The sequence below is a fragment of the Populus alba genome, chromosome 13 (assembly GCF_005239225.2).
Source record: "Populus alba chromosome 13, ASM523922v2, whole genome shotgun sequence".
Taxonomy (NCBI): domain Eukaryota; kingdom Viridiplantae; phylum Streptophyta; class Magnoliopsida; order Malpighiales; family Salicaceae; genus Populus; species Populus alba.
Genome location: NC_133296.1, coordinates 8,029,044 through 8,052,188, shown reverse-complemented (window position 1 = coordinate 8,052,188; position 23,145 = coordinate 8,029,044). Strand labels below are relative to the sequence as shown.

The window sequence follows — 23,145 nt, the reverse complement described above, 5'->3', positions numbered from 1 at the left end:
AAACTACTTTCTGGGAAACAAACATGGCCTAATTATTAGATTATATTTTGTTAGGTATATAGTTTATGTAATTTCAGTATTATGTTGTAATAATTTCCTTCTATGATATTTTAATTATGCAACCTTACTTAATTAATATTTGTAAATTAAACTTTTTTGTGTGAAATTCCTCTATGCATCCATCATGTCGATCATATAGTATAATATTGAAATAAAAACAAATATCAATATAATTGACTAGGAATGAACTATGAGAAATTCTAATGGATTAATAAATGAATTGATGGTATGCTTGAGGCATCTTTGTGGAGATTATAGGAATGTGTCTTATGCATGATGTGGGAGGACAAATTTTTGGATAGGTCCCTGTATAAGAGAGACTAATAAGATTTTCTCAAACCCAATAAATCTTTTAAATAATCTTTTAGATTATTGTGAAATATGAAATGGATTTTGTTATTAGAAAGAATATATAATAAGTGAAGACTTGGTAATATTGTGAATGCAAATCAAATATTGAAATGTGTTGAAATATCTGTATCGAAACAATACAAATGTTAATTAATCTTCTCTCAAATATAGAATGGTGTAAAAAGCATGAAAAATGTTTTAATAGAAACATGACAATAAATAATTGATGATAAGAAGAATATAAGGATATATAATTTATTAATCAAGATAGAGAGTTCAATGGCATACAACATATAAATTTATGTTGAAGTAAATGTGATGGTAAAAAAAAAGAGATTTGAATTTGTAAGTGTTTGTGTGTGTATAAATTTAACTCATTTTCATTAATGTTTTGAAAAATATTGGTGAGATTTTGTATAAAAATATGGGGTGTTACAATAAGAAGAAAAAAGATAGAGAGGATAATAACGACAAAAATAAAGAAGCTATTGTTTAGGAAAAGAGTTAGCAAAGAGACAAAAAATAAAAAGCAGCCAAGCTCCAAGCTCTTTACAAATAGTAAATATGTTGAAATAAAGCTTTAACAACCCTTAGTTCAATAACTAGTCAACTTATCCACAGTCCACTTTAGATTAGATCAAAAGTTAATTTTTTAACATAGAAAAACATTATGCAAGTGTAGTTAACATGTTCTTTAGTATCAAGAAAAAAATTTAATTGTTAATTGAAAAGTCAATGCATTCTTTTAATAAGATAATTTGAGAACCATATGTCTTAATAAATACTAAAAAAAATTGTTGATGCTATCTAAAAACTAAATCGAGAAGTAAAGAGATACATATGGATTAAGATATTTGATTTTACATGGAGAGCAATTCAATTTTGTTATACATTATATGTGAATAATTTTTTTATAAGAAAAATAATAATTTTAATTCCATTCAAACAAAATAATTTTCTAGTAAAATTCCTTTCTTTTCTTATTAATCTAGTTTTTTATATAAAAAAATATATTTTTTAGTGTTATATTTTTATTTTATAAAACTGAAAGATATATATATATATATATATATATATATATATAATATGAACAATTTGAAATAAAGATAAAAAAGTTTCTCTTGAATTAAAAAACTTTTATGTTATTATTAATGTGCTTCCTTTTTTTGACATTTATTTTTACTATAAAATTCATTTTTTATGCAACAACTTATCAAAATCATATAAAAAAGTTTTAATAAAAAATTATTATAATTCAATAATGTTTCTCTGAAGGTATATAAAAAATTATAAGAATTATATATTTCTCCCGTGTTGTCAGGAAAACTTTTTTATTTTTTATTTAATTATAAAATAATTCAAATAAGCATTTAAAAAAAAACACCGAATACAATTTTAAAACAAAAATTAAAAAAAAATCATTAAAGGTTGTCCTAAAAGAGCACTTACTAATATTATAAAAAATACTATAATTTTATTTGATATTGTAAAAAAATTTATTTTAATAAATTTTAAATAAGATTGAAGATAATATTTTTAAAAATAACCATAAAAGTTTTTATATAAATAGATTAAACACTTGGGTGTTAGTGAGCTATTGGTTTAAACCCATTAAAAAAAAGGCCATGCACGTGTAGGCCTACAAGGCTAGCCCATGTGCATGCAATTTTTTTTTTTCTTAAAAAGGGTGGAAGCTATGTCTTAATTTTTTTTTTAAAAAAATTAAACAAGACATAGGTTTTGTTAGTTTTCTTGTATTTTTAGTACTTCAATGTTCTTTTATAGATTCATAATTCTTTACTATGTAATGCTCTCCATTTATGTTTATCTTATTAAAATCAACATTTGCTAAGGTTTCTTTGACATTTCACCCATAAAAAGTTAGATTCATACAACATCACATGCATAGATTCTCGAACCATTTTAAATGCATAAATTTTAAAAGACCAAAGCTAACAAAACTTCTACCATCCATGGTCACTCTTGTTTATTCAAATCGCAAATCCTTTTTCATTTTGAATTCTATTGCAAATGTTTTTAGAACCTTGAAGAGTCCTATCCTTGTGGGTAAGAATATTATCCTTATGAATCTTGAACAATCAACAACTACAAATGCATAATTCTTACCATAGAGGCTAGTTACCCTCATTACACAAAACAGGTCCAAGTGAAGCAATTGGAGTGCTTGAGGTATCAATATAACAATTTTGGGTTTGAACAAACTCTTCACCTACTCTCCCAATTAGCATGCATCACATATGATTTTTATTTTCTTTTATTTATTTAATATGGTGTTGATTTCCAAGATTTCCATGAAAGAATACAATTGAGATTCTAATTTTTACAGTCAAGCACAAACAGAAAATCAACATAAGAAAAAGGGTCTTGGGCCTTTGAGATAGAGGTCTTGTGCGGACAAAATTTCATCTCAAGAGCCCATAAATCCTTTAGATGGACTTGGGCAAGGGTGAGGAAGCCCCATTCTAGATCACCAAGATGCAACCATCGACGTGTAATTTTAGACAAAGACATCAATGGTAGTGTTTGGCTGTGTTTTTCAACTTGTGTTTCATTAAATTAAAATTTTTTTTTTTAAATTGAGTGTTTGTATTTTTTGGATCATTTTAATATGCTGATATCAAAAATAATTTTTTAAAAATAAAAAAATATCATTGACATGTATTTCGACATGAAAAGCTATTTAAAAAGCAACCGCTACCATACTGCCACACATGATCTAAAACGGGTAAGAACGAAGAGACAAAATCCAATGAACCAGGCCAGCAAACACGACAACAGACGTGGCAACAAGTTGATGGAAAGCTGTGTCAGTTTTGAGGCGAATGGAGGCAGAAGAAACCTGACAACATTTTCTTATTTTGGTGGTTGTCCCTCCCAGATATTCATGCATGAGAAGGAGATGAACAATTTTGATTAATCTTTTAATTACCTGAAGGAGAGAATTGCATTCTCTTTGATGGATTTCTTTCTCCGATCACAAGATTGTAACTTGTTCTTTCCACAAATTTTCCGAATTTAAATCCTCGCTTTGTGTCATCACTTCCCTCAATATTCACACCTGATCATCAATCATACAAGGAAAAGAAACTCAGGCTTTTCTCAAGAAAGAAAAGGGATTATAGCATTTAATATAATGAAACTTCAATTTTGCATTTTTAACTATTGCCTTTTCTCTCTCAATTTTGCTATTGGTTAATAAATCACAAGCAATTAACTATCAATTTTGCAATGAAAAGACTTAATCAAGGAGAAAATTATTTGATAACCAAAATGAAAGAAAAAAAACACTAAATGATTTGTGAGTGTTCATAGTAAAATACTTTGTTTTTTTCCAAAAAATTAAGGTCAAAACAGTGCTTCCTTTCGCTTATTAACCATTAGAAAAACCTTTGGAAGAAGAACATGCTTTTCGTCCAGTACATGTCATTGTTGAGAAGAGCAACTTTAACAACTTTCTTTAGAAATCACTATTTTCAATTGCGACTTTGTAAAAATCGTTATTCTCAACCACACAATTATGTTATTTTATCCAAAAATAAAATTCTAATTATATTATTTTACTGCTTTTTTTTAAAAAGTGCGAACTTTAAAAAAAAAATTATTCAGGGCGCTGTCCTTGATAATTGATAAGCTGTGTCGACTGCAGCGTCTGACCCTTTCCCCAATAATAGCTGGGCAGCGCGGGCCCATTTTTGTCGTCTTCATCAACTATTTATAAAACGTGCGTTTATTAGTGGAGGAGAAATAACGAGTCACATTATCCGATGAACAAACAGGTGCTAGAAGGGTTCATATGGGTCCACGTGGATTGTGGATAAGATAGGGTTGTACACAGTACAAAAATCTATGACCTACATCTTCAAACTCTTAATTTATATATTACAAAAAAACATAGCCCAATATGGCATCTAGTTATGTCTAGATTTAGAGCATGTTTGGCAGTGTGATAACAATTATTTTTTAAATAGCTTTTCGTGCTGAAATATATGTAAATGATATTTTTTTATTTTTTAAAAATTATTTTTAACATCAACACATCAAAACGATCCAAAAAATACAAACCGTATTCAATTTTAATAAAAAAAAAAAAATTTCAAAATTTAATGAAACACAATTACAAACACAATACATTGCTATCTTAATGACACTAAATCAGCTCCATCTGGTTTCATTCACGTGAATCCTTCTTTTGCATTATTGAACCCGTAGATCGTAATAAAATACACACACACATGTTGAACATGTTTGGTTTAACGACAAGTTATTGGTAGGTCACTATGTTTGGTGATTTTTTTTTCAAAAATAAATTAATAAAAAAATGTTTTTTATTAGATGAACTTTTTTTCTCTCTCTAAAATTTGAAAAAATAAATCCATTTTACATGTTAGTTGTTAACATTACTGTTTATGTTTGTTTATTGTTACTCTAAAATATTTAGAAGTTTAGTATTTAGAATTTTTATATATTAAAAAAAATGTTCCGTTTTTTATTCTTTCAATAATAATTCCCACCCATATTTTTACTTTTTTTTTTTTTATTGTTTGAAAGACTTATATAATAACTAATTAATTATTATATTATATTTCATTTCTATTATGAATTTTATTTATATATGGGGAATATGGGATTGAACAAGAAGCTTTAATGCAAATAAATCATTTCATTAAAATATTACTTGTCCCTTATCATTTTGAATTTGTTGAAATGTTCAAGAAAAATATACCTCTAGAATCACCGAAGCGAACCTAAGTGTGTTTGTGTGGCGAACACATATATTTATAGCAGAATTGTAATAAATAGATTTTTTAAATAATTACAAATAGTTTTTATTCTTTAATTGATTGAACAAATTGATCATCCATATATAACATGAATAATAATCTTTGTTTATCTAAAAATATCAATCATACTTTTAATTAACTTTGAGACATGTTATTCAATCAAATCATTTCAAATAAACATCCTCTAGCTATCCTGCACAAGACGCTCAGGTTTGCATAACCTCTAATGTTTAAACCACAATTAATTTATAAGCTTTATAGTTATTTTCCAGCTCTTTAATTCTTTTTATTAAATATTTATTTCATTTTCAATAGAAATCATAAATTTTTAGAGAAGTAACGAACTGATAACCCTAAACTCTCAATTCTTTAATATTAGTAATAATCCCTTATAAGAACCTTGGAAATAACATATGGACCCTCCTAGTTTGGGGATCATTTGCTAAATTTACTTAACACTTGTTCAAGGAATGGTAATGGCGAGGGATAGAAATTCATATAAAAATCACTGTGGTGATTTGCAAGAGCAGAAAAGTTAAGGGGTTTTTTCTAGAAATCTCTCGTGAACAGATTGAGAGTGGTGGGGTTTTCGGGGTCTATTAATTCACTTGCCTGCCTTTTGGATAAGAGTTGCTAAATGGAAGCCACCAAAAGACGAAGCACGTTTCCTGCATGGTGTTAAAGAACCACACACAAATATATATATATATATATATATATATATATATATATATATATATATATATATTTGGCATTCTGAGCGAATTTTAGTTTTTCTTTTGTGGTGCATCTTCGCCGTCTTTTCACTGTAATTCAGGAGCGACACTATTTCTGTCATCGTTTGTATTCTTTCTTTGCTGCATTACTTACAAAGCTGACAGAAGTATTTAATACACCGAATGATCATATTAGATTTACAAAAAAATATTTCGAATATTCAGGGATATTCCAGTCTATAAAATCCCAAATAATAGATAGAGCTAGATGAGGTTCGTAACTTTCTTGGGACTGTGGGCCAAAGTTTGTGTCTTGTATAATTAGCTAATCTTCTGGTAATCAAATTGATTTTTTCTAGTAAAAATAACCCGATGATTTTTTCTGGTGATTAATGTCCGATCCCGATGAAAGGTCTCATTCAAGAAAGCTACCTCAAGAACCCGCTCATCATTGTTTTCCCATTAAATCCTTTCTGATAACATAAATTGTGCCTCTGCTACTGCTTTTGGTAATACTTGCGCTGTAAACAAAGTCTCGTTTCAATGTTTGAAAGCCTTGTTGTGTTGCTTTTCTTTAACTATATTTACCAGTCTGTTTGTCCCTTCAGAGCCAAGTCTGCATGCACCATAATTATAATGGCATTGTGATAAACCTGGTGCTTTAACTGCATAAACTTATTTGGAAAATATTGTTATGATTGAATCTTCCAAATCAACAAATCTCCTTATGAAGTCTTCACCCATAACAGTTTTTGGAAGCTAATCAACCCACACACCTTGGATCCTGTCCAAAGCAACGATGATAGGGATTCGAGATAAGAGGGAAAACAAGCGTAAAAAGCAAAACCAGTAATCAACTCATCTGTGAAATAATTCCATTGGGGTAGAAGCTATAAGGAAAATACCATGACTCCAGCTCATCAATTATCTCATTCTATGTTTAGCACCTCTGTTTTATTATGTTTTCTAAATAGCTGCAACCGTATATATTCCTTTACTAGCTTTCCTTACACAGTTACATGTTCTGTAATATATATAGGCAATACTGTGCAATGAATATCAATTAAGTTATTCACCAAATCATTCGTGAAATCTTTTTATAGTATTAGAGTGAGTTACATTGTTAACTCTCTCTGATTGATGCAACCGTTTCAGATGATGATTTGACATTATATGTGCTTAATGGACTTGGCTTTGAGTTTAGAGATATGGTGGCACCCATACACACAAGAGAAACTGCCTTATCCTTTGTAGAATTACATGACCTATTGATTGGTCATGAACAATATCTCAAATGCATGGATGCCCACTCTTCTTCAACACTGGTTGTCACTATAAACACCTCTCAACGGAGGTCTTCTAATCCGCGTTTCAGAAACAATAAGAATCGTTTCAAACAGAATTTCTCCAACACTGCTTCTCCCAAACGACCCTTTGTTGTGTGCCAAATATGTGACCGTCCTGGTCATACTGCCAAGAATTGTATCAAACTGCAGTCTTCACCCACTGCCAATTATACTACTTCTTCGGCTCCATCAAAAGAAAAATGGCTTCTTGACTCCGCTGCCTCTCACAATATCATGTCTGACTTGGCTAATCTCTCCATTCACTCTGAGTATGATGGCTAGGATGAGGTGGTTCTTGGTGATGGTACAGGTTTGCACATTGTTAATATTGGTTCTACCACTGTCTCTTCTCCTTCTCGCCCTTTTAACTTAAAAGAAATCCTGCATGTGCCCCTCATTCATAAGAACTTGATCTCTGTTCACAAGTTTACTCTCGATAACAATGTTGTTGTTGAATTTCACCCATTCTTTTACCTTGTGAAGGATTCGAAAACGGGGGCAGTACTCATGCATGGTAGGTGTGAAGATGGAGTTTATCCAGTGGAACTATGTTCTCCCTCATTGCAAGCTCATGTTATCACTTTGGATGGAACTCGTACTTCTTTTGATTGTTGGCATCATAGGTTGGGACATCCCAGTTCACAAACTTTATCCTCTCTTATTAGTAGTTATCACTTACCTGTGTCCCCCTCTAAGTCTTCATTATCGTGTGTTTCGTGTCGGTGCAATAAATCCTACAAACTATCTTTTAGTGTTACTTCCCTTACAAGTTATAATCCTCTCGAATATTTGTATGCTGATGTTTGGGGACCATCACCGGTTCCTTCTGTTGATGGCTACCGCTATTATGTACTCTTTGTCGATCATTTTACCAAGTATTGTTGGTTTATCCTATGTATAACAAGTTGAATGTGTCTTCTATATTTGTTCCAATTTACCACTATGGTTGAAAATCAGCTTTCTAGAAAAATTAAAAATTTTTATTCTGACAATGGTGGTGAATTTATCAAACTTAGACCTATCCTTACTGCTCGTGGTATTAACCATTTTACTACTGCTCCATATACTCCCCAACAAAATGGCACCGTTGAACACCATCATCTATATATTGTCGACACTGGTATGGCTCTCTTAATCATGCTTCGGCTCCTTCCACTTACTGGACTTATGCCTTGGCCATAAAATTCTATCTTATTAATCGTCTTCCCATTATCTTATACTCACGTCAAAGTCCTTTTAAAGTGTTATTTGGTCGGGTTCCTGACTACCAAAAGTTGTGCACTTTTGGTTGTCAATGTTATCCATGGCTTGTTCCATATCGTGCAAATAAATTTCAATCTAAATCCCAACCTTGTGTTTTTCTCAAGTACTCCCTCACCCAACATGCATTTCAATGTCTGAATCTTCACACCGGTAAGATTTATTTATCTCGCCATGTCACCTTTGATGAAAGCATTTTTCCCTTGAAACTAGCACCACCTTCGACCGATCCTCCTTCTGCCATATAGTGTTAATCATCTTCCTCTCCTTCTCCTGTTCCTCCAGTCTGCATGGTTCCATTAGAGACTCTTATCACCATACCTCTCGTGTATGATGGTGCAGCAACCGTGCCTCCTTCTCCTACACCAGGTATGTCCTCATCTTCTCCTCTTAATAATTCATCCTCCTCTGTCTCTCCTTTTCTAGCTACCCCTGCACTGCCTGGCCGAACACATCCCATGGTCACTTGAGCTTAAAATAATATCTTCTGTCCTAAGCAACTCTCAGTCACCACCAAGCATCCTTTTGACCCGCCATTGGATCCCACCTGCGTCTCTTAGGCTCTCAAAGATCCCAGGTGGTGTAAGGCCATGGTAGCAGAATTCACTGTTTTAGTCTCTCATAGCACTTGGCGTCTGGTCCCTCACCCTTCTGCTACCAATTTAATTGGCTGTAAATGGGTGTTTAGGATTAAACATCATCCAGATGGTACTGTGGATCGCTTCAAGGCACGTCTTATAGTTAAGGGATTTAATTAAAGGCCGGGTGTCGACTATACTAAGACCTTTAGCCTAGTCATAAAACCAACCATTATTCATCTCATTCTCTCTATTGCACTGTCACATAATTGGTCTTTCAAGCAGCTGGATGTTAACAATGCGTTTCTTCACGTTCAGTTAAATGAGCAGGTGTTTATGCATGAACTTGCTGGCTTCATTGATCAGTCTCATTGTCATCATGTTTATTCTCTTCAGAAGTCCATTTATGGCCTCAAGAAGGCGCCTAGATCCTGGTATACTGCCTTACGTTCTAGCCTCCTTGCCCTGGGATTCTTTAATTCACAATCAGACAACTCCTTGTTTATTTTTGCTCAAGATGGTATTTTGCTCTATGTACCGGTCTACGTTGATGATTTAATTCTCACCAGCAATAACAACTCCTTTCTGTAGCATGTTGTTAACTCCTTAGATGCAACTTTGTCTTTAAAAGAGCTTAGTGACTTGCACTATTTTCTTGGGGTAGAGGTCATTCCAGTTCAGCAAGGTTTGTTTCTGTCACAGAATCAGTATATTCATGATCTTCTTTCTAGGTTAAACATGACTGGTGCAAAGACAGTTCACACCCCTATGTCTGTGTCTACTAAACTCCTGTTTAATGATGGTTCAGCTGGTTGTGATGCCACTGAATACAGACGTACCATTGGTTCTCTCCAATATCTTTCCCTTACTCGTCCTGACCTGGGCTTTGCAGTCAATCGCCTTGCTCAATTCATGCAAAAAACCATCAGTAACGCACTAGCAACATGTTAAACGTCTCTTGCGCTATGTCAAACAAACAATTCACTTTGGTCTCTTGTTACGCTACCAGTCCAATCCTATGCTTCGGGGGTTCTCTGATGCTGACTGGGGTGGTGATCTTGATGATCACAAGTCCACCACAACATACATCATTTTCCTAGGTGTTAATCCTATCAGCTAGCCCATCAGAAAACATAAGGCTGTGGCTCGTTCCTCTACAGAAGTTGAGTATAGGGCACTTACCACTGCTGCTTCTGATATTGCATGGATAAAATCTCTTCTTGATGAACTTGGGCTCACGTTACTTGCACCTCTTCTCCTACTCTGTGATAATGTTGGTACTACTCAACTTAGCCTTAATCCTGTTCTTCATTCATGAATGAAGCATATCGCTATTGCCCTTCACTTTGTCCACGACTTTGTTCATCGGGGCCAATTGCGTGTTGCTCATGTTCACACGGACGACCAGCTTGCAGATTTACTAACCAAGCCTCTCGCCAGGTCTCATTTCACTCTATTACATGACAAAATCCACGTTGCTGATGGAACGTCTATTTTGAGGGGTCGTATAAGGAAAATACCATTACTTCAGCTTATCAGGGATCTACACCATGACTTCAGCTCATCAATGATCTCATTCTATGTTTAACACCTCTGTTTTATTATGTTTTCTAAATAGCTGCATCCGTGTATATTCCTTTACTAGCATTCCTTACATAGTTACATGTTCTGTAATATATATAGGCAATAGTGTGCAATAAATATCAATTAAGTTATTCACCAAATCATTCGTGAAATCCTTTTAGAAGCAAGCTCTTTACAAAACACTTATGATGCAGTTAGGCTAACGAGTTCTGAGTACTTAGGTGTGGGTTATTATGGAAAGAGATTAGAATAGACTCCTTATATATGTAAATACCTTATATAGGATAATTATCATGTGTAGTATACCTCACTCTAGTATTGTACACAACCCTAGAGATATAAATACAAAGGATGGCTGCAGCTATTACCATCCATTGTAATTCACATACATATCTTTCACTAAACTTAACTTGGTATTAGAGCAAGCAAAGAAAATAAAATCGCAGCTCTTATTCTGCTGGTCCAGTTCTCTTCTCTGTCAATGACGAACAACTCTGTTGCTGCACCGATCACTCACCCTTCTTCTTCTCTTGTGCCACCATCGATGACAGCTGCTACATCTGGTGCTCCTCTTGCTGCTGCTGAAATCAAATTGCCTCAGACTCCTGCTATCATCCCTCTCCCCAACACTCAGCAGGTAATATCTTTAAAGCTCTCCAACACCAATTTTCTGTATTGGAGGATGCAGATGAAGCCTTTTCTCTTGGGCCAAGGCGTTTTTTCCTTTGTGGATGGTTCATTCCCATGTCCTCCCTCTCATGTGATTTCTGTTGACACCTCCTTACCTGCTGTTAATGCCTCCTATCTGTCATGGAAGCAACAAGACCACCTACTCATGAGTGCTCTTTTATCCTCCCTCTCTATGGAAGTTCTGCACCTAGTGGTTGATTGTAACACCTCCCACGAAATCTGGACAACGCTGGAAACAGCCCTTGCTTCTCCTTCAAACTCACGAATTATGCAGCTCCATGGTTCATTCCAAGAGCTCCGACAGAATGATGAATCGGTTAGCACCTATCTGCAAAAGGCTAAATCATTGTTTGATCAACTTGCTGCAGCTGGTAGACCGATATCTATGGAAGACTTTAATCTGTATGTCTTTCGGGGATTACGCAGTGAGTTTAAGGACCTTGTAACCAGCTTATCTACTAAAGCTGAGCCTATCTCGTACACTGACCTCCACAGCCACCTCCTCACGCATGAATTTATCAACAAAATCAATATTCATCCAGTTGTAACAGCTCCTCTGTTACCCACTCCATCCCAGCAGCCATCTGTGTTTTTTGGGCAGCGGCAGTCAGGTTCTAATACTGGCAGAAGAGGCCGTTTTCGCGGGGGATGGCGACCAAACAACCGTAGTAGTTATCGTGGAAATCATGGTTATGGTTCAGCTCAGAATTTCAGTCCTACAAATTCTCCTTCAGGTTCACATTTTGGACAGCAGGGAAATCGGGTCTCCTATGGCTCAAGTCAGTACTTTGGGCAGCAAAGCAACCGGTTTGGGGGTTCTCACCGCACCATCAAATGTCAGCTATGCTATGATTATGGGCATACTGCTCAGCAGTGTTCTCAATTATCTACTCATCATGTACAAGCTAATGCTAATTTAGCATTTAATACTGTCCCCACTACTTCTCCTGTTACTTGGTTTCCTGATACAGGTGCGAATCATCATGTGACGCCGGACCTTGTGAGTATGACAAGTTCAGAACCTTACCTTGGTAATGATCACTTGCATGTTGGCGATGGTAAGGGTCTTGTTATCTCTAATATTGCTCACTCTCACATTCAGTCACCCAAACGCACATTTACATTATCCAACATTTTACATGTTCCTACCATTAAAAAACCTTTACTATCTGTTCAGAAGTTTTGTCTTGAGAATAACGTGTTTTTTGAATTTCATTCATTTGTATTTTATGTTAAGGATCTCATGACAAAGGAAGTTCTTCTTTCCGGTCGGAGTAGAGATGGTCTATATGTTCTGTCCGAGTCCTTTGCCACATCATTACCTGTAGCCCTCCTATCCACCCGAATCTCTACTTCAGCTGATGTCTGGCATCGTCGTCTTGGACATCCTAGTCCATGTATTTTGCAATTTTTAGTGTCCAATAAAAAGGTGTCCTGTACGTCAAAAAATTTTGATTTTAATTGTTCAGCATGTCCTCTTGGTAAGTCGTCTCGTTTGCCTTTAAAAACTACAGGTCATCAAACTCAAGCTCCACTTGACTTGATTTTTAGTGATGTTTGGGGACCTTCCCCTATGTTATCATCTGATGGATTTCGTTATTTTGTTATTTTTGTGGATGCCCATACAAGGTTTATTTGGTTTTATCCCTTGGCTGCAAAATCTGATGTTTTTACTGTCTTTCATCAATTTCAAGCACAAGTTGAACGTCAGTTTTCCTTAAAAATTAAATCTGTTCAAACAGATTGGGGTGGCGAATATCGAAAACTCAATACCTATTTTAAAACAATTGGTATTCATCATCGTATTATCTGCCCCATACTCATGAACAAAATGGCATGGTCGAACGTCGTCATAAACATATTGTTGAAACTGGACTTACTCTCCTAGGTCAATGTAAAGCTCCCTTAAAATACTGGAGTTCTGCTTTTGAAAGTTCTGTTTATTTGATTAATCGCATGCCAACTCCAGTTCTTAATCATAAAACTCCTTTTGAATGTCTTTTAAAATCAACTCCTGACTATGGATTTCTTCGCACTTTCGGGTGTCTTTGCTTTCCGCTACTTCGTCCATATAATGCTCATAAGTTAGATTTCCGCTCTTCTCCTTGTGTATTTCTAGGTTATAGCAACTCTCATTTAGGTTATCGATGTCTTGATTTGTCGTCACATCGTCTTTACATTGCGCGTCATGTTCAATTTCATGAAACTGTTTTTCCCTTTGACAAATCTGAACAGCATATTGCCTCACCTATACAACCCCCTGCTGTCACTTTCCAGCCCCTCACATCTGTTTCTGCACCATATTTAGCCAAATCCAGTGCTCCAACAAAGCCCCCTGCACCTACATCACCCTCTCCCGCCCCCTTATTTTTGCCTGCATATCACGGTCATATTCATTCCACAGGTACAGGTCCGGACTTGTCAATCTCACATGTGTCTCCTATGGCCCCGGTCTCTCCTGATATGGCACTCTCCTCTGCTGGGTCTCCTACTTCGGGTGCAGTATGTGTGTCCTATATGCTATCTGATTTGCCAAACTCCCCTGTTCCATCCCCTGCTGGCTCTCCCTCTCGGTTTGCTTCGCCTGCTCAGCCTAGTCCTCTGTTGCACCGTTCCACACCAGGTTCCTCCACTCTTTCCCCCCCTGGACTTGATTTATGTGTTGATTTGTCTCATTTCTCTCTTCAGCAAGACCACGACAGTGTGTCTTCCACTCAACCACAGGTTGCACGCACTCACTCCATGGTGCTTCGCCCACGTTCTTCCAAAACTGCAAACTTAAGTGTCTTATCTGCCTCCCGGTCTACATCCTTACCTCAGCAGGAACCGATTTCATTTAAGGCTGCTGACAAATACTTGATTTGGCATAAAGCCATGCAAGAAGAACTTCAGGCCCTTCACAGTAATGACACCTGGTCATTAGTTCCTTTTGCTCCATCTATGAATGTGGTCGGCAGTCGGTGGGTATATAAGATTAAGAGGCGCGCTGATGGTTGTGTGGATCGATATAAAGCACGACTGGTTGCACGAGGTTTCACTCAGCAAGAGGGGGTTGATTACTATGAAACATTTAGTCCGGTGATCAAGCCAACAACGATTCGTCTAGTACTTACTATTGCTGTCACCTGTGGTTGGCAGATTCATCAATTGGATGTCCATAATGCCTTTTTGAATGGCATTCTTCAGGAGGAGGTGTACATGGCACAACCACCTGGTTTTGTTGACTCTACATTCCCCACGCATGTGTGTCGTCTACATAAATCTTTGTATGGTTTGAAACAAGCACCTCGGGCATGGTACAACCGGTTAAGTGAGTTTTCTGATCTCCATTGGTTTTTCAGGCATCGAAGGTTGATACTTCTCTCTTTATTCTCTCCTTCAGCGGTGCTATCTTTTATTTACTTGTGTATGTTGATGATATTTTGTTGACTGGGAGTAACCCGACTTTGCTTCAACGCTTAATTGTTTTGCTGAGTTCAGAGTTTTAAACTTCGAGATTTAGGCTCTATTCATTTCTTCTTGGGCATTGAAGTTAAATCCACTTCTATGGGTTTGTTACTCATCCAACACAAGTATACTCTTGATATTATCCAACGAGCAGGTATGACTTCTTGTAAACCAGTTGCTACTCCTCTGTCTACCTCCTCAAAATTGAGCATCACATCTGGTACTCCTTACTCTGATCCGACACGATATAGACAAATTGTTGGGGCTCTCCAGTATCTTACTTTTTACCAGACCTGATATTTGTTATGCAGTCAACAAGGTATGTCAGTTTATGCATGCCCCTACTGAGGATCATTGGTCGGGCCGTTAAAACGTATACTACGTTATCTTCAGGATACAGCTTCTTATGGTCTACACATTACTCGGGATTCCTCATTGTCTCTTCATGGTTTCACTGATGCTGATTGGGCTGGCAGTATTGATGATCGGAAATCAACAGGTGGTTATCTTGTATATCTTGGTGCTACTCCTATTTCATGGAAATCAGGGAAGCAATGCACTGTAGCTCGATCTTCTACAGAGGCAGAATACAAGGCCTTAGCTGATGGTACTGCTGAAATCTTATGGATTCGCTCTTTATTATCAGAACTTCATTTTCCATCGTCCTCCATGACTACGTTGTGGTGTGATAATTTAGGAGCCACCTTCCTATCTCTCAATCCAGTTTTTCATGCTCGCACTAAACATGTTGAAGTTGACTATCACTTTGTTCGCGATCGCGTTGCTAAGCAAGAAATTCAGGTACGCTTTATCTCTTCAAAGGACCAACTAGCTGATGTTCTTACCAAGCCGCTTCCCCCAGTCTCGTTTGCTCTTTTTCGATCCAAGCTTCGAGTGGAATCTCCACCTTCAGCTTGACGGGGTGTATTATGGAAAGAGATTAGAATAGACTCCTTATATATGTAAATACCTTATATAGGATAATTATCATGTGTAGTATACCTCACTCTAGTATTGTACACAACCCAAGAGATATAAATACAAAGGATGGCTGCAGCTATTACCATCCATTGTAATTCACATACATATCTTTCACTAAACTTAACTTGGGTTTACAACAATTAGATAAGAATCTATCCCAGATAGATTATATGATTGGTCTAGTAAATATATTTATGGATTGATGAGACAAATCTAGATTTAAAAAAAGTTCTAATCATACCAAATAAGGATAACAGTTTCAAAGGATCATAACTTTTTATTCAGCTATTGAATTATACTCAAATTTTCATAGGAGTTTTCAGATATTATTTTCCCATAATAATGACTGTATTGGTAACTTCAATCGCTAAAAAAAATGTTACAACATGACGAAGTAGATGTTTAACTTATTTGATGATTGTTAGTATCTTGCATGATAATGGAACGAGCAGTGCACACATAATTGCTCCATTCCATGATGAAGGGCTTTAATGTAATTACACTAAAAAGTTTTTCCTTCACTTGCTCGAGCTTAACGTCTCACTTTCAAGTTTTGCCACATTTTTTTTTAGGTTACAGGATCCTTAAGAAATGAATGGATATGAAATATTTAATATTTAATGTCAACAATATATTTCAAAAAAAAAGAAAGAAATTGGCCGTTTAGCTAGATGATCTCTATATAAAGTCACATGAGCAGCACCAGAATACCACAAAACACTTGCATTGCTCTAAACAACGTCTCTCTCGCCTCAGATCTCTAGAATGTCGAGCGTTAACTTGGTAGTGATGGTGGTTGGGCTGCTGGTTTTGGCTCAGCAGTCCTTCCAAATGAGTTTGAGAAACCCTGTTGCTGAGACAAACAACTGCAAAATTGATTTCACTCGTTTAGGGCTTGTCTTAACTTCTGATACCAACGAACAGGCCCTCCAAGACTCTGGTCTCTTCACACCTGATGCTGAAACGCCTTATGTTGACATTGCGGGGAGAAGGTTCCACATTGGGACACTTAATGCTCGTTATATTGTATATGTTAAGATCGGGGGAAATTCTGTAAGATTCCTCGTTTCTTTGTAATCTTTGTTTCTTCATTGCACTATTTGAATATTCAATATATTTACACTACTGTTGCCGTCCATTGCTAACTGCAACCAAACTTAGGTAAATGCTGCCATTGCTGTGCAAATCCTCTTGAATAGATTCCGTATTCATGGAATTATTCATTTGGGAGTGCTGGAGCCTTGATATATAAAAAGTCTAGTGCAGGTGATGTTTCCGTGCCGCTTGCTATTGCTTTCACAGGAGCTTGGAATTGGAAGGTAATTGTATGTTGTATGTTAATTACAAGAGACACACATCTTAGACGTAACCAGCTTTAATTTTTACAATGGCGCAGAAATTCGGGTCAGAGGAAGGGAAGCTGATCTTTGGCGAGTTTAATTATCCAGAGAACGGAGAGAACTTGTTGGCTAGCGTAGACTATGATACAATAAAATTGTTCTCTAAAGGACAATCACCGCAGGATGTTTTCTGGCTTCCCAGCACCACATCCTGGTACAGTGTTGCCACTAAAGTGCTTCAGGTTTGTCACTCTAATTTTGATTCTTTTCTTTATCAACAGTCACACACGCACACACTGTATTGCATACGCTTGGATAATTTCTGTGATTTGCAGGATTTGGAGTTGAGCCAATGCTACGATGGAGTTTGCCTACCTTCCAAGCCTAAGATTGTGTTTGGAACTAAGGGCTCCAGTTCTGATTCTTACATTAAAAATAAAGCATATGGAGATTTCCTTCACAAAGCTTTTAACGTCTCAACTGCCGATCAAGAAAGCGCTGCTGTAGCTTGGGTTAGTAAGAAGGAATAACTTCGTTGAACTCTGAAAAGTTTTCTCTAGTTCATGTGTTCGGCTAACTGGTTTGGTCATTTGATTTGCAGACATCTTTATCAAATGAAAAGCCTTTCATCGTGATCCGAGGTGCTTCAAATGTAGCAGGTGCAGCAAGTCCAGGATCGCAAGCTAGCTACTTGGCCTCCTACAATGCTTTCCTTGCCGCAGCCAAGTTCATTGAGTCAATTCCTACGCCACGTCTGGCTTGTGAGTGATGGGATTTTGTATCTGATTCTGAGACGTCGTTTGAGTGCTATGAAAGATATCGATTGCACTCAAATGAACTGAGCTGTACTGTTTGGTCTTCTAAACTAAATAAACTCGAATAAAAATGCTATGAACGTATTCAGCTGTTCCTAGTTTTAATTCCCGTATTGGATGATGGATCAACTTAGAATTTTGTTGATGAGACATGAAATGGTGATAACGATCAAATTTGACTTAATACTCTCTAATCATTGACTAAAACTTTAGGTATTACATGGTAAAAATCTCTATAGATATAATGTTTCACCATGTTCTTTTTAATATTACTTAATATCGATATTGCTCCCATGTTGTCGCGAGGCACTTTGATGGTCGGAAAGAGGGGCTCGAGTTTCTTACAGCTCCAAAAATCCAATTTTAAATTTATTTTTTCATGCAAATATTTTAAAAAATTATAAAAACCTTAATAAACTTACTTTTAACATCAAAACACTCTTTAATCACTCTAAAAACTTAAAATCCAACCACATAAAAACAACTTTGTTAGTCTCGATCTACTTTCTCAATTTATTTAAAGAAACAAAACCATCTTTAATTCCACTATATTTGCTAATTTAAGTATTAAAGAATATGTTATACAACCAAAGAACTTAATTTATAAGATTTATCATAATGTCATCACCATTTTCTTGCTCAAATTCTGACACATTTGATAGTCCGAAAGGTGGGCTTGTGTTTCTTACAACTCCAAAAATGCAATTTTAAACTTATTTTTTCATGCAAATATTCTAAAAACATCATAAAAACCTTAATAAACTTATTTTTAATATCAAAACACTCTCTAATCACTCTAAAAACTTAAGATCCAACCAAATAAAAAATAACTTTATTAGTCTCGATCTACTTTTTCACTATGTTTAAGGAAAAAAGACCATGTTCAATTCCACTATATTTGCTGATTTAAGTATTAAAGAATATGTTATACAACCAAAGAACTTAATTTATAAGATTTTTCACAATGTCATCACCACTTGTAAGAACAATTGATCCATATCAAATGATCGTTTGTATGTTTTATCAATACAAGCAAGTATTGTCTCTAGCCAATCCATCTCTTGTGGCTCTGTTAACCCGTGGCTTTCAATTAGGCAGTGCCTTGTTACCATCTTGCTTGCTCATTGTCAAGGCACCTTTGCTAGTCAAGATTCAACTTTGAGATTTCTCCCGTGAACAAATTATTAAGAGTGGTGGGGGTTTTTTGGGGTGCATTCACTTGTCTGCCTTTTAGATAAGAGTTGCTAAATGGAAGCCATCAAAAGATGAAGCGCATTTCCTGCATGGTGTTTATATATGTCGTATCCTTTCGAGAGCTCGACATCGAGGCGACCTTTCCTGGTAGCAGGGATTGATGTTGGGGTCTTTTTTGTGTGAAAAAGGGAGTTGCCACCTAGTATTATGATCACTAGGAAACCTAACTGGTCTTTTAGAGATTTTAAGGCAAGGGATTGGTTGTGTAAAGGGAAGGTTTTAGCACCCCTAGTACGCCCTACCTAAGATAAGCTGCTTGGTGTTTGGTTTGCCTTATAATTGCTATGGTGTTGATGTTCTCTAATCCCATCAGTTTCCTAGGATAAGTCTGCTCTGACGAACGAACTTTGGTTCAAAGTCTAAGGGAAAGAACCCTTGGCCAATACGGATCATACCTTTAGATATGTTTGTGGAATGCCAAAGAGAAACGGTGCAGATCTCTTGAAGTCTATGTTTACTTTGAAATAAATTCAGAATTTATAAATTTAGAGATAGCAAAGATAGAAATCTAAGGAGATTCAATGTACTTAAAAGCTCATTTTTCCCTCAGTATTTCAAGTGTTCACGACTCGTAAATCACAAGGAAAAGAAAAAAACTAAGTTAGAAATTTAAGGAAATTCAAAGTGCTTTAAAAGCCCATTTTTGCCTTTGCTTTTCTGCAGATGCTGCTGGTTCGAATGTAGAAAATGAGGTGCAAACAGGGGTGAAAACCTTTGCTTTTCTACCTTTGAAAACTAACGAAAGCCTTCCTTTTTTTTGCCGTTAAGAGTTTCTAGAAAAGTTGTAGGTTTGGTGAACTCTTTTTGATAATGCAGGATAGACTGGAGATTATTTTCCCTCTCGTTCTCTTTGTTTTCTTTCTATGCTAGCTCTCCCTCTTCTTTTTTCTTTTTTTCCTTTGTATTTAAACTCTCCCCGTATTCCTCTCTTTTCTGTTTTTTCTTCCGCCCTCCTCCTCCTCCTTTTTTTTTCCTACTTTCTCTTCACAACTTGTATATATAGTCAAGCCAAACTTGGAGGTTCCTCTCATGCCTCCTCATCCCAGCCGTGTGTATTAGGGATGAAATCCCAGCCCTTCGATGGTGTGAGGCTCCCTTTGCATCCTCTTCCCCTAGCTGGCACAGAAGGTACAAAGCCGTTCCCTCTTATAGCTTCCATCCTAGCATGAAAAGGGGGCCTGTTTTGTGTAGTACAAGGATGGGAGAAATGCCAAAAACAAAAAATGGCAAGGAACAACTGTAGCGGAGGGAAAAAGGTTGCAGATGGGGTACAATACCATGCTTATTAATTCAAAATGGGGGAATTAATGCAATAAAGGAAAAGACGGTGTCCTTTGTTGTTAAAAAATAAGAAGAAACGTGACCTGTCATTTGCAGGTCCCTTCCTTGTTTTTTCTATTTCTTCAAAACCCAGCCAAGTTTCTTCCAATTTGTATCGGTAACTACCTCCTTATTTCAGTCTTTTTTTCCAATTCAGTCCTGCAAATTTGGCGGCGCAAAATCCTTCCTACGACAGAAAAGTTTTGTGGCAAACTTTTTGCGGCATAGTTTTCACTTCCTTATTAGATATTCAAACATGAATATCTTGAGCTTTTAATATCAAAATTAAGCGATTTAAAAGCCCAAATTCATCTACACATGTAGGACTACAACTTTCATGAAGGATTCGAGGTGAGATAAATTGTTTTACAGAACAGAATTGAGTCGCAATCTGGTTGGTAAAAATAATCTCCTAATCTGATTAAAAAAAACTGATAAATGCCACACATCTCAATATGACTGAGAGTATAGCCTAAGAATAAAGACCAGCAAAATCATGATGGAAGCAAAGCCTTTAGTGTGAAATTAGGGTTAGAATCTTGCTTGCGGTAGAGTTCTCTACTTCCGTTTTGAGATATTCAAACAAGGATATCTTGAGCTTCTGATATCAAAATCAGGTGGTTCAAAAATTAAAATTCATCTACGCGTATAGGACTACAACTTTCGTGAAGGATTAAGAATGAGAAAAATTCATTTTGAAGTATAGAAGTTGGCTGCAACCTGGTTGGTCAAAAATGATTTCCTGATCTAAATTAGGAAAGTGATGATGCTAAGCATCCTACATTGACTGAGAGTCTGCCATAAAAATAGCAAGCCCTAGGACCCAAAAAAAGTGTAGGTCAATTTTTCAACATGTCATTAGTGACAAAATATAGCCGGGATGGTCGGATATTGTATGGAACCAGATCATAATCAAAGCCTAAGTTGGAACAAAAAATTACGACAACGGCAGAGCTAGTTTTTTTTTTTTAGTGCAGCTTCTGACGGATTTATCCAACCTTAGAGACCAGATAGCAAAGGAACAAATTTAGCATTTTAAAGGCTCCTAATTAGCCTAAGAATCCTGACAATTTTGGCAGTAAAGGGGAAGGATAAAGAGAGTAGATGTCAGTTAGAACACGGTTCGAAAAACATTTCCTTCTCCTTTGTTTTTGTCAATCTCCCAGCAACCTTAAACTAAAATCCTGCCTTCAATTTAAAGGGGATATACACCATCTCCATTATCACATATTGCTCAAAAAATGAGTAACAACAGATGCCCCCTCTTTACGAAACTTGCGAAGCTAAGACTTGAGTAGCAAGTTTTGTAAAGATAAAAATGATTATTAAACCTTCAAAACTTGATGCCTTCTTAATGATGGTCTCATTATTAGGTGATCTACTTGTTTTAGCACACTCCATATTTTTCTATAGATGGTCGCAATATCGGGTGACCTACCCGTTTTAAGATTCGAAAAAAAAAAACTCCACTTTTTTTTTTCTAAAAAATGGTCTCAATGTCGGGTGACTTGCCCGTTTTAAGACTGCCATGCTTTTTCTAAAAAATAGTCTCAATGTCGGGTGACCTACTTGTTTTAATATTTTTAGAAAAACTCCACGTTTTTTTCTTAAAAAAATGGTCTCAATGTTAGGTGACTTGCCCGTTTTAAGATTTTTTAAGAAAAACTCCATGTTTTTTTCTAACAAAGGGTTCAATGTCGGGTGACTTGCCCATTTTAAGATTTTTTAGAAAAACTCCATGCTTTTTCTAAAAAGTGGTCTCAATGTTGGGTGACCTGCCTGTTTTAATATTTTTTAGAAAAAAATCATGCTTTTCTAAAAAATAGTCTCAATGTCGGGTGACCTGCCCGTTTTTAAATTTCAAAAGAAATCATTTTACCTCAAGGAACGAAGCAGTACTGGTTTACAATTCTTTTCCACAGTTCCGTTGACTTGGGATTTTGTATCTTAGCGGTTCCCAAAAACTAGAAACTATTTTGGCTTTCGCCAACACCTTTCCTGTCAGGTTAATGTTATGACATATATAGGATGCATGCTTTTGTTACCTATTTTAGAAACATAGGTCCCCCTTTCTATTGTAGCCTTTTTTGAGCTCCTGTTTCTGTTTATTTGCTCGACCTGTCCTCTTGAACCAGAACATGCTCCGTGTGCTGTATTTCTTGTCCTTTTCATTCTTGGTGAAGAAATCTCCAATTCTTTACGGGGCCCTTTCTTGCTCAATTGAATGTTGCCTTTTATTATACTTTTACCAATGTTTTTAATTGCCTTTTCCATTTTTAAGAAATTATTTTAAAAGGAAAACTCAAAAGATCTGGTTTTGGTCACAAAAACTGAAACTTTCAATGCAATCATCATATATTTTTTATTTTTTTGCCCATAGTGTGGTGTGCAATATAGGTCAGGTTTAGCTTTTGGTTTGGTTCTCTTCAAGTTGGGCATTGGTTGAGTCGTCTTAAGCATATTATAATTCCTTAGTCATGCGTTAAATCAGTTCCTTTAAGTAAAAGGTTTCAAATGTTATGAGATCACGCGCTTCATGAGGAAAAAGTTCTCTACAGAAAGAATACATGGACAGACTTTATTGAGAAAACATGGAATACA

At 35.9% G+C, this 23,145-nt stretch overlaps 1 protein-coding gene and 1 pseudogene across 1 annotated transcript; both read left to right on the top strand.

The window, feature by feature from the left end:
• The first annotated feature begins 11,426 nt into the window (after positions 1–11,426).
• LOC140954400 (uncharacterized) lies at positions 11,427–15,752 on the top strand. The gene is made up of 5 exons (XM_073403822.1): positions 11,427–12,456; positions 12,874–12,963; positions 13,815–14,171; positions 14,208–14,579; positions 15,228–15,752. The coding sequence occupies exons 1-5, from the start codon at positions 11,533–11,535 to the stop codon at positions 15,750–15,752; spliced, it is 2,268 nt and encodes a 755-aa protein (XP_073259923.1). The 5' UTR covers positions 11,427–11,532.
• Positions 15,753–16,519: 767 nt separating this feature from the next.
• On the top strand, positions 16,520–18,054 carry LOC118040580 (bark storage protein A-like; annotated as a pseudogene).
• The last annotated feature ends 5,091 nt before the right edge of the window (positions 18,055–23,145 follow it).